The 16,690-nt window shown below is 41.3% G+C and overlaps 1 protein-coding gene across 2 annotated transcripts in view; it reads left to right on the forward strand.

Moving 5' to 3' along the window:
- The window catches only part of LOC311041083 (band 4.1-like protein 3), a 59,649-nt gene that overhangs the window by 19,185 nt on the left and 23,774 nt on the right, over window positions 1-16,690 (forward strand). For both annotated transcript variants that reach the window (XM_084051528.1, XM_084051529.1), the window contains exon 13: window positions 15,189-15,278. In XM_084051528.1, coding sequence (XP_083907654.1) covers window positions 15,189-15,278 — 90 coding nt within the window. The remainder of the gene's footprint in view (window positions 1-15,188; window positions 15,279-16,690) is intronic.

Below are 16,690 nucleotides of genomic sequence, written 5' to 3' on the forward strand. Positions count from 1 at the left end.
CCTGGTTGCAGCATAATTGCCAGGTCATCAGTGTAACCATATTCTCTGGATATTGCAGCTGGTAGGTCATAGATATAGACGTTCAATAGCATTGTTGAGAGAACAGACCCCTGCGGGACCCCATTTCTCAGTCTTCTAAGCCTACTACGTTGGCTATCGCTGGTCTGTAGGATGGGAGTTATGGTTTGACAGCATCTCCATGAGGAATTTCACCATATGAGGATCTGAAATTGTCCTCAGCAGCTTCAGTTGAAGTCTGCGGTGCCAGAAAGTGACTTATCCGGCTGTAAGGTCCAGCAGTACTACCCCAGCTTTCTCTTTGACATGAAGCTGTCTTTGATGTCTTGTGTGAGTAGTGTTCCCTGGTCCCTGATGAAAACCGGCCTGTTCCCTCATAAGCCATCAGTGGTTTTCTTGGCCGCCCCTATGAGGACTGTGCAGTACACAACATTCACACCATCCACATCAGAAGAATCTGTTTCCGTGGGACTGACTGATCTTCTTTCTGTCTCTTCTGTGTATGACTACCAGTTGGCCTTCCTAAAATTCCATCTTCTGACCAGTTTGGCCGTCACTGGCTGCACCAGTGAAGGGAACTGGATGTTGGGGGGTCAGTGGTGTGATCGGGGGGAACCTGTCAAGGATGTGTCTCTCTGGGGTGTGGTCCGCAATGTAGCACAAGGAAAAGGCCAGGTTTGAGTTGGTGTGGGTGTTCAAAAGGAAAGAGTAGAAGCTTGGGTGGTGTTTTGAGTCATACAGGAGCAGTGCATCAGCGTTGGAGGCCCATTCATTAAGCGTCTCTCCATCAGCAGATGTGTGGCTGAATCCCTGTGTCGTTTGTATGCTGGCAGTTGAAGTTCCCGGTTTAGATGGTGGGAGCTTAGAAACGTTGACGCTGATGTTTCTTGGATTTTAGTGACCAGCCACTCGACACAAACCGGCCACTGTTTGTCCAATCTGGGAACCCATCGTAAAATAAAATAAAAAGGAAAAACAGCGCCCTCTGCTGTTTTTCACTTTTGCATTTGACTCTGGGGGGGGGGGGGGGGGGGAATTAACTAGACACGTGCTCACTGGAAACCGGGGTTTGGACATGCCTTCAGCCCTCTTCTTCCGGTGGTGCGCCTATGTTTTCATTCCCACTAACAATATTTCTCCACAAAGAACATGGATCGTTTTGGTTATAAGCCCACTCGTTTCTATGATAAAAGAACAAGTTAAAATGTGAATATCTTTACGTGGTTTTGTCGGCTTCGAGGACGCTATTGTTAAATGAGTTTCGGTTTGTTTTCAGTGGGAAGCGAGAGCACAGATGTAAATCCCGCCCTCTACATTTGATTTGGTAAAGCATGGCCTGCTTCCTGATCTGAAGGCCCGCCCACTTGTAGCCAATGTGCATAGGTTCTCAACACGGCTCCCGGCAGATTCAAGCGTAGCTCTGAATCTGTCAGCCCATGGTTGCCCATCTTTTGTAGATTGTCCTTCGGTGCAGTGGGTCTCCTGAAGAAGGACAGCATGGCTTGGGCCAGTTTGCCTACGACTTCCAAGTTGGTGGTGGTAAGGCCTTCGACGTTGAGTTGGAGTACAGAAAGACCATGTCAACAATCGTGGATGGGTGACCGTCTTGAAGTGGACCTGCACCCCCCTGGCCTCTTACACCCTGGTCTTACGCCACCACCACCACCACCACCACTACTACTACTACAACTAGTAGTACTGGTGGTACTACTACTACTACTACTACTACTACTAGCATTACTGCTATGTGTACCCCTACTGCTACTACTGCTGGTAGTACCGCTAATATTACTATTATTAGTAATGACTACTACATCTACCACTACTATGCCTAATGTAACTATTACTACTACTACTACTACTATAGAGTACAGTACCTAGAGTAGGCTACTAAAGTCCTGACATCAAGTCCACGCCCCCTGGATCATGAAGTTTTATCCACTCTCAATTCCATAGACTTTTCTTTTTGAAATAAAGTAAAATGCGAACTGTGTTCCAAAAATGAAATCAACTTGAAAAGGGTGCTCCTCGGAGTCCAGGCCGGGTTGCCTACCCAGGGCTGTGTCAGTCGTGGGGTGCAGTCGTCTAGTATGTGTGGCGGCCCGTATGGGTATGAGTGCAATCGCTTTTGGCCCCTAAATGTGTTATTCAGATTTGTCCGTGGCCTACAGTATATGGGGAGTTGTGTCATGAAGGACCATTGTTTCCAGAGGGAATATTGTTTTTGTATTGTACGCCATACGATTCAATAGTTATATGCCAAAACATGAAACCGGCATGAAACTTGGCCTAATGGGAATGAGCGTGCAAGGTTTCACAGCAATTGTTGGTTCATGATTTGTGTCATTTTGTGCTAAATGGAACTCTTTCTTTTGGAAGTCAATCGCAGCCATTAGGAATGGAATATGAACTGTCTGACAGATAAGTCACATGACTACAGAGATAATATGAACCAATTTGTGTGAGTTTTGGACAAAATCTGTGGGAGTAGTAGTTACAGAAAGTGTTTTGCAAAAAACTGCCTGTTATAGGGCACAGTGAGGCCAGTTAAAAAAAAAAAAAAACTAAGGGGGGCAGAGGTTCTTCCTTGGCCTACTGGGTGTGTGCGTGCAAAGTTTCACGCCAATCGGTCCAGCTGTGCAGGAGATTAGCTGCTCACAGACAGACAGACAGAGAGACAGACAGACAGACAGACAGACTGGCCCGGCTTAATGCCATACGGCCACAGACGCGAAAAAGACTAGTATGTGAGTAAAAAGCCCAAACTGATTGATTGATTGATTGATTGATTGAGTTTTGGAACACAGTTTTTGCAGCATGTTATTAGATTACTATTTTTTTAATTGTATTGAATTTTGAATGGGACAGCTTCATGACCCATGAGGCATGGCTTTTACATTACTACTACAACTACTATCACTATCACTACTACTACTACTACTACTACTACTACTACTACTACTACTACTACTACTACTACTACTACTACTACTACTACTACTACTACTGCTACTACTACTATTACTACTATTACTACTACTACTACTACTACTACTACTACTGTACTACTACCGCTATTAAGGGATATTTCACTTCCATACATGCTTGGGATCATTTTAACTTCTACTCTGACTTTTGTGTGCACTCCAGACAGTTTTTAAGTTGCTTAGTTCCTTATTTAGATATTTGATTTTAATTTTAATAATCACACACACTCCCTTCATATACATTGTAACTTCAAACTCCATTTTGACCATGTTAGATTAATTGAAAACACCCAACTTTGGTTCTGGTGACTGATATTGTCCTTCTAATGCGTGAGAGGGCTGTGTTCTTTTAATATTGTTTTATATTTTAGGGGGAAATGAAATAAATAATAAATGAAATAGTTATAGAAAAAACACGCCCTCCTCATGTATTAGAAGGGCAATATCAGTCACCAGAACCAAGGACGGTTTTCGATGAATCTATCACAGTTTAAATGGAGTTTGAAGTTACAATGGGTTTGTATAGGAAGGGGGCGTGTCTGATAAAATTAATATCAAATATCTAAATACTGAATCCAGCAACTTAAACACTGTCTGGGGTGCACACAAAAGCCAGAGCAGACGTTACAATGACACCAAACAATGTGAAATATCGCTTTAGTTCTTCTATTATGAGTTATTCCTGATTGGTCCAAAGACAAAGAGTTAGTCTAGGTTGTTGTTTATTTAAATTTGTTCTACTTGGTGACTGGACGTTTTGATTGGTTCCCAGCTCGGAGGATCAGGCCCACTCACATTCAGATTGGCTCTCCAGCCATCAGAGGTACACACGGAGCATGCTCAAAGCATTGCAGCTCTTAAAGGGACAGAGTGACATTTTTAATCGTAGCCTTGTTATTGGTTTGATAAATTGTTCCTGAGAGTACAAAAACAAAAATCCAATTCAATTTTATTGATGGGCTACACTGTCGGCTGACCACAGTAACTACATTTTAGGCTATGCTTAGTATGGGTGTAAAAGGCTCTATGCACAGCAGCCATATTATCACTTCCTTCACAGGTGTGTGTGAATTGAATTCACAGGTGAATTGAATTGAAATTGTTGCCAATATTACTAATGAAGGCTCTGTTCCATTTAGTGTAGCACAGTGGTTTCCACGATCCCGATAACTCTCAAAGTTACACACCTGTAAGGGGCCATTTGGAAGCCCATGAGGGTCCCTGGACCCCAACTTTAGGCCCACTGGTGTAGCAGAGTGTTTCCAGTGAGCCAACATGCACAATATCAGCGCCCTGACTCTTTTTGACCAGAATGGAACAGAGCCTTCATTAGTATCATTAGCAACACCTGTGAATGTCTTCACAATATGGCTGCTGTGCATAGGGTGCATTATTATCATTGTTGTGTTACTGCAGCCAACATGCACATGCTACTGTTTTGTTTATTTATGAAAAAGGGTTGACAGGCCAATACTATTCTGTTATTGCAGCAACATTTTTATTTTTTAAATTCATTTTGTATACCAGAACCGCACAGAGTACCGACGTCCTGACTTCACTCCCTCTACCCCTGGGCTCCCTCTACCCCTGGGTCACGGCGTTGTTATTTCTCTTGCAAATCCCAAAGAGAAATCTTAGATTGCTGTGTTCCAAAAATGAACAAACCACCCGGGCAATAGGCTCTATGCACAGCAGCCATATTGGAAAGACATTGGGCCTCTTCTTACGTCCTTCACAGGTGTTACCAATGATACTAATGAAGGCTCTGTTCCATTCTGGTCAGGGTGCTGATATCGTAGCCTGGGACCAGACGAATCTGCGAGTGCAAAAAAAAATTGCACTCTGCGATTTGGGTCTGGCACCGCTCCATAGAGAATCCATTTTCTGCTCCAGAAGACGGGGGTAACCAATCAGGGCCCAGTATTCGAATATGGGAGACTGTAATTGGTAGTTGGTTTGTAGGTCTAACCAATTGCGTCGAGAGTCTCGCCCCCTTGGAAAAAAAACGTCCTCACAGAAGCACCAGACTCATATCCACGCAGTGATATAGTCTGTCTACGCCAGGCTACTGATATCATGCATGTTGGCTCACTAGAAACACTCCATTTTGGTTCCCAAATGGCCCCTTATGGTGGGTGTGTAACCATGTCCATTTGTACACTCTCAGAGTTATGGGGGTCCTTGAAAATAAGACATGCCACACTAAATGGAACAGAGCCTTAATTAGTATTATTGGTAACACCTGTAAAGGAAGTAAGGCAGGGGCCCAATTCATTCCCAATATGGCTGCTGTGCATAGAGCCTACTTTGTCAGGTATGTGACTCGAGTTGCATTTGATAACATCTGTGTTTGGAGAGAAAAAAAAAAGTCGAAGAAGAAAATACCGCTGTGACACAGGGGGATATCGCCCTCTAGTGGCAGTGATGTCAGACTATGGTGTTCTATTTTATGGGGGAAATGTTTTGGCGACCCCACACTATAAAGCATAATTATAAAGAAAGCACATAGTAGTAGCCTCAAATTGGAATAGTCATTATAAAATGTATTTACAATGCTTCTTGCTGATTGTGTGTGTCCTCAACATAGTGTAAAAGCTACAGAAAAGTGTTTCTGTACATATGTGTAAGTGGAAGCATACAATATCTAGCTTTTATATGTTGCCAGAATTGTAATAACAACAAAGGAAACAGACTTAAAGGCACACTTCACCCTTGTTCAATCTATCTCCATATAATTGGTCCTCACTAATGCTCATTATAAGATACTCACTGTGTCTCAGAGGAGGGCTGTGGACAGTTCAGAAACCTGCCTACCAGTGACATCAGAATAGAAGAACTGTTGCACCTTTCTTTGTCCCTTAGGTGAGGATTAGCTGCAGGTGCGGTGGTCCCGAAAAACATAAAGCTGAACTGGCAAAAGGAGACTCGCTCACTGCATATAGATATAGGAAAAACTCCTTAGTCGAGACTTAAAGAAAAATGTTTTTCTTTATTTTGTGATGCCCATGTTGTGCTCAGGTGCTCTGTGAAATAAAAAGCAAAACGTTTTCGGTCCTACCAGGACCTTCGTCAGTGCTATAATATAATATAATGATTATTATAGCACTGACGAAGGTCCTTCACAAAAAAATTGCCTTTCTCTTCTTGGAAAGTTAGCATGCTGAAATACAAGCCATTGTTCTAATAATAATAATAGTAATAATACTAATAATAATAATAAATTAATTAATACATTAATAAATGAACAAATACAATAAAGAATATATAAATGTACCTACTGATGATGTCACTGGTAGTAGGTGGGTTTCTGACCTGTCCACAGCCCTGCTCTGAGACACAGACCTAATAGACCAAAATGGTACCATCTTTTAATAAGCATTAGTTAGGAGCAAACATATGAAGATAGTTCAGTTCCAATGTGTGACCGTGCCTTCACAATCGAACGGTCACGTTAGAACCTCTGCGTTATAAACTTCGCGTCACCAGGCTTTCCACCTCGGAAGAAAGCCTGGAATTCATTCTAAAATTGAGCCGTGTGATCCGGTTTTGAAAAAGGAAAACGAAAAAAACAAAAACAATATTGTGTTGCGGTGGTGTGTTCAATTCAATAAATCAGTTTAGTCTCACACATCACGCTACGAGTTAAAATAAAAGATGGATATACCCAGTGGTGGAAAGTAAGTACATGTACTTAAGTACTGTATTAAGTAAGCTGTTGTGGTATTTGTACTTTACTGGAGTATTTTCAATTTCCAATACTTTTACTTCTACTCCACTACATCTCAGAGGCAAATATTGTACTTTTACTCCACTACAATTATTTGACAACTTTAGTTACCAGTTACTTTGCAGATATTAATTATTATATTATAAAACATACATTAACCACTTTAGCCTTATTTTATACATAGGCTATTTGAACATACCCAATCTAAAAATACCCGATCTTTTACTTAACTCATTCACTGCCAGACTTTCTGGGTTTGTTTGCCCACTGCCAGACATTTTCGTTTTATTCATTTTCAACTTGTCACAGAAATGTTATATCCGTTATGATCGCTTGTCTGACTTTGTAAACACACCGGTATCAGTGTACGTCCCCACAGAAAAAACAATCCAACCTCGATGGCCCCTTCTCTTGTAGCAGCATGTTCAGGGCAAAAAAAGTCAACTCAAGATACAGCCGTTTCCATGGAAAACCTAAACAGGAAGTGGACGTAGGCGGAATTTTTTGGATGACGTTGTTTTTGGATGCTTGTGAGTAGAAAGTGAAAGTGATCACTCGGGTGATAGAGAACAGCGCAATCTTTTATAAAACCACTGAAAACCTACTTCTTCCACCACTGGATGTACCAAACGATTATTACACCAAAAGAAACTAAACGATTATACCAAACTTAGGGGAATCATTTTGGAGGTGAACAGCACACTTGGTTCCGGTTGTGGGTTCAGGCCCGCCCGATGACGTAAAGTTATTTCCGCTCCAGACCGGATTAGAAAACCGAAAAGGTTATTGATCCCAGCCTACTGAGTTATAGTAAGCTAGGACTGTGAATGGTGTTACTGTGTGATGCGTTGTGAGCTTGTAGATCAGATGTTTTCAATGCAGCAGCATGGCACGCGCAACAAAGTATAAATCAGGCATATGTATCCGTCTTGTGGCGGTGACCAGAGCACATGCTGTGAGGAAAGAGAGAGAGAGGGCAGAGACAGAGGTAGCGAAATATTCATGCAGTTGATTTCAGTAAGCAGTTTATTGCAGCTGATAAATATTCTCAAATTCCTACATCTCAGCACGTAAGAATGTTCTGAATAATATTGTGTGAATCTTCTGCCATTCTTAAATATTCAATTGGATCTCCAAGAGTGCAACGCATGCCACTATAATGCCGTACTTCATCATCAATTTAAAAATGAATGGGACCATTATTTACAAAAACGCATATCATAATATGAAATAAAAAATAAAACTTTAAACTAGTAATTAAAGGGATAGTTCACCCCCAAAATGTATTTTTTTCTATCAACCCCCATGAAGCCTTGAATTCATGGAGATTTTTTTGTTTTTGTCGCATTCCTAAGCCACTAATTTGATGACCGGCGGAGACTCACAGTGTCAACTTTGAGTCTCCTACCGGTGACATTAGCATCTTTCCGCCGGTCATCAAATTATTGTCGACAAAAAAAAAAAAAAATCCATGCGTTCAAGGCTTCATGGGGTGTGTAATCAATAGAAAATAAGTCATTTTTTTGGGTGAACTATCCCTTTAAGAATCTCAATTGTAATCAATGGGTGGTAATTCTTCTGCAGCCAGCAGGGGGGAAAAAGCGACACCTTCTAGACCATTAATGAGAACTGCAGGCCTGAAAAGCATTTCCTTATCGACTTCAAATCCACCGGAGATTCCTAGTCGCTAGAAAAGTGTTCTTTGTTGTTTGTTGTTAATTGTTAATGTATGTAAATACATATCGATATCCTTCATAATTCCAGATTCAAATACACAGAAAGGAGCATTTTTTTGCATTTATTAGCGTGAAATTGTCACACTGTCTTTAAGAGGACTGTCTGCAAATACCTAGCACACACGCACACACACACACGCACCCACGCGAGCACGCACACACACACACACACACACACACACACACGCACACACGCACACACGCACACATGCACACAGACACGCATACACACACACGCACACACACGTGCCCGCAAACGCACTGCTTAGTGGCTGCCAGCCCACAGTGCATGTGCTCAGTGCTGATTGGCTGATTGGTCACCCTATGCTGAGCTCTGATTGGCTGGACCTGCCGTTGCTGCGGCAACGTGCCGTTGTGGTGCTTTGTTTAGGCTAAGGCTCAAAACACACTGGTTGTGGAGTACTGGTGTTAAAGGAGCACTTCACCCATGTTCAACCTCATCTTCATGTAATAGCTCCTCACTGATGCTCATTATGATGTGGCACCATTTATGTCTGTTCACCCCGTGTCTCATTATAGTCCGGCAGCCGCTGAGGTGGAGTGGCAAATTTGGTCTATAGTTTTTTTTATTGGTCCAAAATATTGTCTATATACTGTACTGTACATGAAACCACCTACTGGACAGCCAGCAGCATTGAGCATTTTTTAAATGGGGTTATATGTGACCATACGTCTCCATTACAAAAAATAGACTACTGGAAATTTCTAGGACCCAGAAATGTTTATAAACATTTATTATTGAAATTTAATAATATTACCTTTAAATTATATATTATATAGGCCTAGTGTATGATATTCAACGTTGTTGCTAAGGGTTGAGTGTTGAGTAATTAGCATAATTGACTATTTATTGGCCAATATAAGTTGCTTCAGTCATACTTTGGGTATACATTTTTTTTAAAGGTGGTTTAGGTCATTCAATGACAAATTCATTGAAAAAAAAATGTTTTAGAAACATTAGAATACATGGATGTTTGGCGGTACAGCACAGCTGTCATTCCGATGACCATCATGCTGATATTATGATACGTAGAACTATATATGATATTATGTTATAATGACATAGGCTTGCAAAATGTTTTGAATATTTGCAATCAGAATTATGTACTCAAGTAAAGTCAGTTACTCTCCAGATAATCATCTATATAGGAGGTAGAAGTGATAAACATCTGCCAAATGAGCTCCCAGCTTATAAACTGGTGCTGAGGGAGTCTACACATGGGCATTGATCACAAAGGTGTCCCACATAATTATAATGTGGACATTCTGAAGAGAAGGATGCAGTTAACTAGTGGTGAGCTAGCCAGATGGGGGTGCTCCTTCCATTCCGACATCTCGCCACTCCGACTAGTGGCTTCCGCGTGCGGTTAGGGTTTGGGTTAGGTATAGGGTTCGTTAACGTCGGAAAGGCGAAATGCACCCAGCCAGATGCATGAAGAACCACGACTGGAGGTTTCATCTGAGGTCAACCTAATGCAATGGAATGAAAAAATAACTGGCACCATCACATACTTAATGCTTTTATTGTCTCCGCCAGGCCGAAAGGCATGGCGAGAGAGTATGTTTTACCCCCTGTCCGTCCGTCCGTCCGTCCGCGTGTCCTGTCCTGTCTGTGTGTTACCAGCTAATCTCCGGCACCGTTGGCCCGGTTGCTGCGAAACTGCGCACACACACTCCCTGGATGCCAATTCAGAACCTCTGCCCCAATATATTCACATGGGCCTGTTATAGCGCCACCAGGAGGCCGATTTGTGCAAAACCCATTTACTCCTACAGATTTTATCCAAACATCACGCAAATCGGTACACAGTATCTCTATAGTCCTGTGATCAAGACGGATCTGTCCGATATTTCATATTCCATCCTGATTGGCTAAGGTTGGCTTCCAAAGTTTGCAGGATTGGTCCGTTTTGAACAAAATGTCTCAAATCATGAACACAGCGTTTGATTTCCGTGAAAACTTGCACGCACATTCCCACTGGGCCGAGGAAGAAATGCCACCCTTTTCACATTGGCCTGTTATAGCGCCACCAGCAGGTCTAATTTACCAAAACACATTTTTGCAACAAAATGCCTCAAATCATGAATGCACGCACATTCCCACTAGCCCGAGGAAGAAATGGCACCCTTTTCACATTGGCCTATTTTAGCGCCACCAGGTGGCCACAATAACCTACCTGACCTGGCGGAGACCTGTGCTCCGAGGAGCACTTTTTCTAGTTGCTTATGGTATTTACAAGGTACACATAGTTAGTTTTGTTATTCCTCTCTCACCCATACTCGGTGGGCCGGCATTTTGGTGCTCATGAAGAGCTGTCCTCCAGATGGCACATTGGACATGGGCTCTTTTAACATTTTCCCTGAAGGCCTCTGATGTCGGTGGCAGAGAGCAGAGCTTTGACATTTTGGATGCTATCTTTCTCCCTGTCTTTGCCATCCATGTCCTCACCCTATCAATTATGTTGCTTGGGATACAACAGCTTCTGTCTGCTGTTAGATCACCAAGCAAAATAAGGCTGCACGTACCATCTTTAACAGTTGTCCACATTATCTCTGCCACCAATATAAGTCCCTCCAGCCATTCACAATGCCATCGACCAGACAACCTGCACCAGACTTCGTCATGAAGTTTAGTTAGTTAGTTGTTGTGCTTGTGCAGCAGAAACCCCAGGCAAAACCAAGACCTGTATAGTTGCACATCAGCCAATCTGGCTTGCTCAATGTTATGTATGTATGCAAATATCAAGGTAGATGTGTTTGTAACAATGAGAAAACAAAGCAACTAAAGTTAAATGTTCTGATGAGGAAGAAATTGTTGCCATGTAAGTTGGATTACAATTGCACACACCTAAGGAAGGTGTATTCCATACCATAATACCATAAGTAATAAAGGAGTTAAATAAGTGATGGTGTCAGTATACAGTATACTGTATGGTCACATTTTTATTCCATTTCATTAAGTTGACCCCAGATGAAACCTCCAGTGGTGCCTCCAGTCAACTCGGTTCTCCATGAATTTAGCTCACCACTACTATTTGCTCATGTGTAGACCCCCACAGCACCAGTTCCTTAGCTGGGAGCTCATGTTTATCACTACCTCCTGATGATTGATAATCTGGAGGGTAACTGACTTTACTTGAGTACAATTCAATTCAATTCAATTCAATCTTTATTTCAGACTCAGAGTCCATAAAACAATACATAAGACAGTTGCAGAAAAAAGCAACGATATAAAACAAAACAAAACATAAAACATATAAAACAATAAGACAGTCCTTCTACAGCTGCTCACAGTCTGTAGAGGCTGTTTCGCCAATGTTTCCATATCATGGACGAGAACCTAGTGGAGCTCATGATAGGATTAATTAAAATCTTGATAACATGATTGTCAGACTCTTCAAGACGACATATGAATTTGTACATTAAGTTTCTTAGTAGGGCTTGACAGGTAGGTACCCCCAAGTTAACAAACAGCTGACTGGCACTGTGCCATCTTGGTACCCTCACCAGCAACCGTAGAGCATCATTATATGCTACTTTGAGTTTTTGCATGCTGCTAACCTTGTAATTACTCCATAGGTGAGCCGTATACAAAGGTGTACAGAAAGCTTTAAAAAGTGATACCTTGACATGTACAGAACATTTGTGAAATTTCCTCATTAGTATATTTGCCTGAGCATATAATTTGGATCTTTGTCTATTGATGTCTTTGTCATCTGTAAGATCATCAGAGATATAGTGACCAAGGTACTTAATCTCCCTGCACACAGATAGTATGTTGCCACTGAGAATAAAATTAGGGAATACAGCCCTTCTATCCTCTTTACTTCGTACAATCATGATGCTACTCTTTTTGGCATTATACTTAATATTGAATTCAATGCCATACTGCGAACACACCCTCAGAAGCTGTTGTAAGCCTGCACTGTACGGAGAAAAGATAATTAAATCATCCGCATACATAAGGTGGTTGACAACAGAGTCCCCTATGACACAACCAGTTTTACACAGGTTCAGATTCCTTGATAAATCATCCATGTATAAATTAAACAGTAGGGGAGATAAAATCCCCCCTTGCTTCACCCCATTATTTACATAGAAATGTTCAGACACAGTATTACCCCACTTCACCTGCATAGTCTGATGAGCATACCAAAAGGCAAGTATCCTTATAATGTACATGGGTACCCCTCTTTGGCACAACTCATCAAATAATTTGAAGTGGTTCAATCTGTCAAATGCTCGAGAAGCATCTATAAAACACAAAAACATGGTGGAATTATGACTTCTATAATTTGCTAAAATGTCTTTCAAAGCATATATACACATATCGGTACCATGTTTCCTTTTAAAACCAAACTGGTTGTCTGCTGTGGTAATAAACCCGTCCAATCTGTCCAGCAGGATTTTCTCCAGGACTTTGGAGAGAATACTAGCTAGAGCAATCGGTCTATAATTATCAATACTATTTATTTTCCCTACTTTGTCCTTGATAACTGGAACTAGCAGCACAGATAACATTGAATCTGGTAAGACACCATGATTAAGGAACCCAGTAATACATAGAGCAAGTATAGGAGCAAGCTTCAGACTGGCATGTTTTAAGTGTTCAGCTGAGATGTTATCCAGGCCACAAGCTTTGTTATTTTCTAGCTTCATTATAGTGTTGTAAACTTCATCTGCTCTTACTGTCACATTTTCAGTGGGGTCAACTTTATCCACCACAAAAGAGTCACTCTTAACACAGTTGAACAACTCATAGTAGTGTTGCCGCCACAATTCAGCAATGTTGCCTGACCCACACACTCCTTCAATGGAAGAAGGTAATGGAGTTTTACTGCTGTTTATGGTTTTGACCTCTTGCCAGAAGTCAAAACAACTGTTGTTTTGCAGCTTTCTGGCAAGTGAGTCTGCCCTCATTGTGTCCTCATTCTTTTTAATGAAACGGACAGCATACTTATATTTGGCATTGGTGGCCTGTTTCTGTTCAAACACATAATGTTGGTTACACACATTCAGAACATGCACTTTTGCAAGCCTCTGTCATTATAACATATCTAATTATATGTATTAAAATATCAGCAAGATGGCCATAGGAATGACAGCTGAGCTTGTACTTCCAAAAATCCATGTATTCTAATAAAGTTGCCTGATTCTGAAAAATGGTCAGCAAAGAAGGTCAGCAGTTGGGGATTTGTTATTAAGACATTGCATGACCTAAAACCACCTTTAGAAAAAGTGTATACCCAAAGTATACCCCTCTCGGTCCTGTTGGACTTTTGTTGACCAATACATTGTTAATTACGCTAAGTATGCTAATTGCGCTTAGCAACAAAGTTGACTACACTAGGCCTAGAGATTACATTTCAATAATAAAAGTGAATTGAAAACTAAAACATTTCTAGTAGTCTATGTTTGTAATGGAGAGGTATGGTCACACCCCCTATAACAACAAAAATGCTCAATGCTGACAGCTGTCCAGCAGGTGGTTTCATGAATGGGCAATAGTTTGGGCCAATGAAACAAAACTAACGACCAAATTTGCCACTTCAGCCAAAAAAGGCCCTTTGGCTGCCAGACTATTAGTGGGCTTTGGACAGTTCAGAAGGCTGCCTACCAGTTTGCACCAATCGATGGGGATTCCAAGCTAATAGAAACGACAGCCTTTCTCTTCCTGAATAATTTGCATGTTGACCTTATCATTCTTGCATTAATAAACAAACAAAACAAAAATAATAATACAAATGCAGTTTGAAATATTTGGATACCAATTTCGTCAGGAGATAACCCTGCAAATATCAGTTGTCAGCTGTCCTAGGCTATGCACAGCAGCCATATTGGACAGAAATTGGGCCCCTTCCTTGCTTCCTTCACAGGTGTTACCAATGACACTAATGAAGGCTGTTCCATTTTGTGTAGCACAGTGGTTCTCAAACTTTTTAATTTCAAGGACCCCCATAACTCTAGCTGAGAGTGTACACTCTCAGAGTTACACCCTCTCAAGGAACCATGAGGGTCCCTGGACCACACTTTGAGACCCACTAGTATTTCTAGTGAGCCAACATGCACAATATCAGCACCCTGACTCTGTTTGACCAGAATGGAACAGAGCCTTCATTAGTATCATTGGTAACACCTGTGAAGGAAGTCAGAAGAGGCCCAATTTTTCTCCAAAATGGCTGCTGTGCATAGAGCCTATTTCAGGTAGTTTAAAGTGTTATTATTTGTTTTAGGAGGAGTAGATGTTTAGGAGGAGTAGATGTCCTCGCTGGGGACTCCTCACTGGCAGGTCATTCAGCAGAGGTCCTTTCGCTGGGGGCTCCTCACTGGCATGAATGTGTGGGGGATTTGGGGAACTGGCATCAAAGCGACATTGGGAGAAAAACAGAGAAAAAAAACTATCCACAATTCAAATGTGAAAAAGAATGTACGCTTAATTACAATACTTCTATAAGAGCATGACCACGAAACTCCACTCTCCACATCCAGTGTTTTGGCCATGATACAGTGACAGACAGACAGACAGACAGACAGACAGACAGACAGACAGACAGACAGAATATAAACTCATCTAACGTGTGTGTGTGTGTGTGTGTGTGTGTGTGTGTGTGTGTGTGTGTGTGTGTGTGTGTGTGTGTGTGTGTGTGTGTGTGTGTGTGTGTGTGTGTGTGTGTGTGTGTGTGTGTGTGTGTGTTTCAGACTTTGGTTTGGGGTTGTATTCTTCCTCTAGGGCCATCACCCTTAGCGACGTAATCACCGTCGTTACACCCGAGAAACAGGTGGAGCCAGGTAACTGTATTTCACATTATAACTATGTTTCTACATTATGAAAGAGAGCCATTTCTGATGACTTCTTGTTTTTTTGTTTTTTGTAACGCAAAAAAAATGGCAAAATTAAAATAAGTGCTTCCTGTTTCATGAAAGTGAGGTAGCTATGCAAAAAACACATTCTATTATTGTCTGCTTTCATTGGTTTCAAGTCCAAAAAGCAAAACTTTGTCACTCTGTGCCTTTCAATTATTTTCAAGGCGGAAAAAGAATACCGCGTGCGACTGCTAAGTGCTAACTGCTATCCCACGACTTCGGCAGTTTTGGTGGTTCTAATCTCTCTAAAGGGATTTAAAATGTGTCCCTATCTGCTTCCATGGAATACTTTGTCTGACGTGGCAACGTCGCAAGCTCAGTCAGAGTGCAAACGACTGTCACATCAAGTAGAATTACTTTCAAAGTGACATCATGAAAGTTTCTTGAATGTTGACGGAGCAAGTTAATTAAGTTTATTGAGCAAAAGGGAGGAGAGTGCATCTTCTCTTGTCTGCTGCACAGTCTGCCCTGCATGGAGCAAGGTGTACTGTACACAGACACACATACACACAAACACACACACACATCTTTTGCTAATATTTTCATTGGTAAAAAAGACGGATTTGCTCACTTCATCGTTGATGACTTTGCGTGCTGCTAATTAGAATTTCCCTTGTCAAGCTAACAAAAACATTTTTTTCTGAAAAATTAGAGTACTATGAATTCATGCGAGGCCCATTATGTTGTCTATTTTGAAATATGATCATTGAGGTGATTGTTTGGCCTTTTTGAAAAAAATGTATAAATGCGCCCTTGCATAATCTGCGGCATTTGATTATACATTGAATTATGCGATCGCATAATGTTTCTTCCTCTGGAGGGACTGTGTAACATTACAAGGTTAAATGTTCAGAACTATTCATCTGGTTCGACACACTGTGTGTTTGTAAACAGAACTATTCAGCTCCTGGTTTGACACAATAGAGCACTGAAGTCTGACATCACTGCCGCTAGAGGGCGCTATCCCCCTGGGTCGCGGATTATTTTCCCAATAGAAATTCCCAATAGAGAAATCTTAGATTGTGTCATATAAGAACTGTGTTCTAAAAATAAACAAATCACCATGGCAATTCTGCTCATGTGGATATGAAGCACCGACATAAAAGTACTCATTTAACCAAAGAGTAATACAATAAAATACATTTCCTCCAACCCAGTGGTGTAAAGTAACTAAGTGCATTTACTCACTGTACTTAAGTACACTTTTGAGGTATTTTTACTTTACTGGAGTATTTCCAATTTTCTGTACCTTTACTTCTACTCCACTACATCTCAGAGGCAAATATTATACATTTACTCCACTACAATTATTTGAAAACTTTAGTTACTAGTTAATT

Source organism: Gymnoscopelus microlampas, assembly GCF_963454915.1.
Source record: "Gymnoscopelus microlampas genome assembly, chromosome: 24".
NCBI classification, from domain to species: Eukaryota; Metazoa; Chordata; class Actinopteri; order Myctophiformes; family Myctophidae; genus Gymnoscopelus; species Gymnoscopelus microlampas.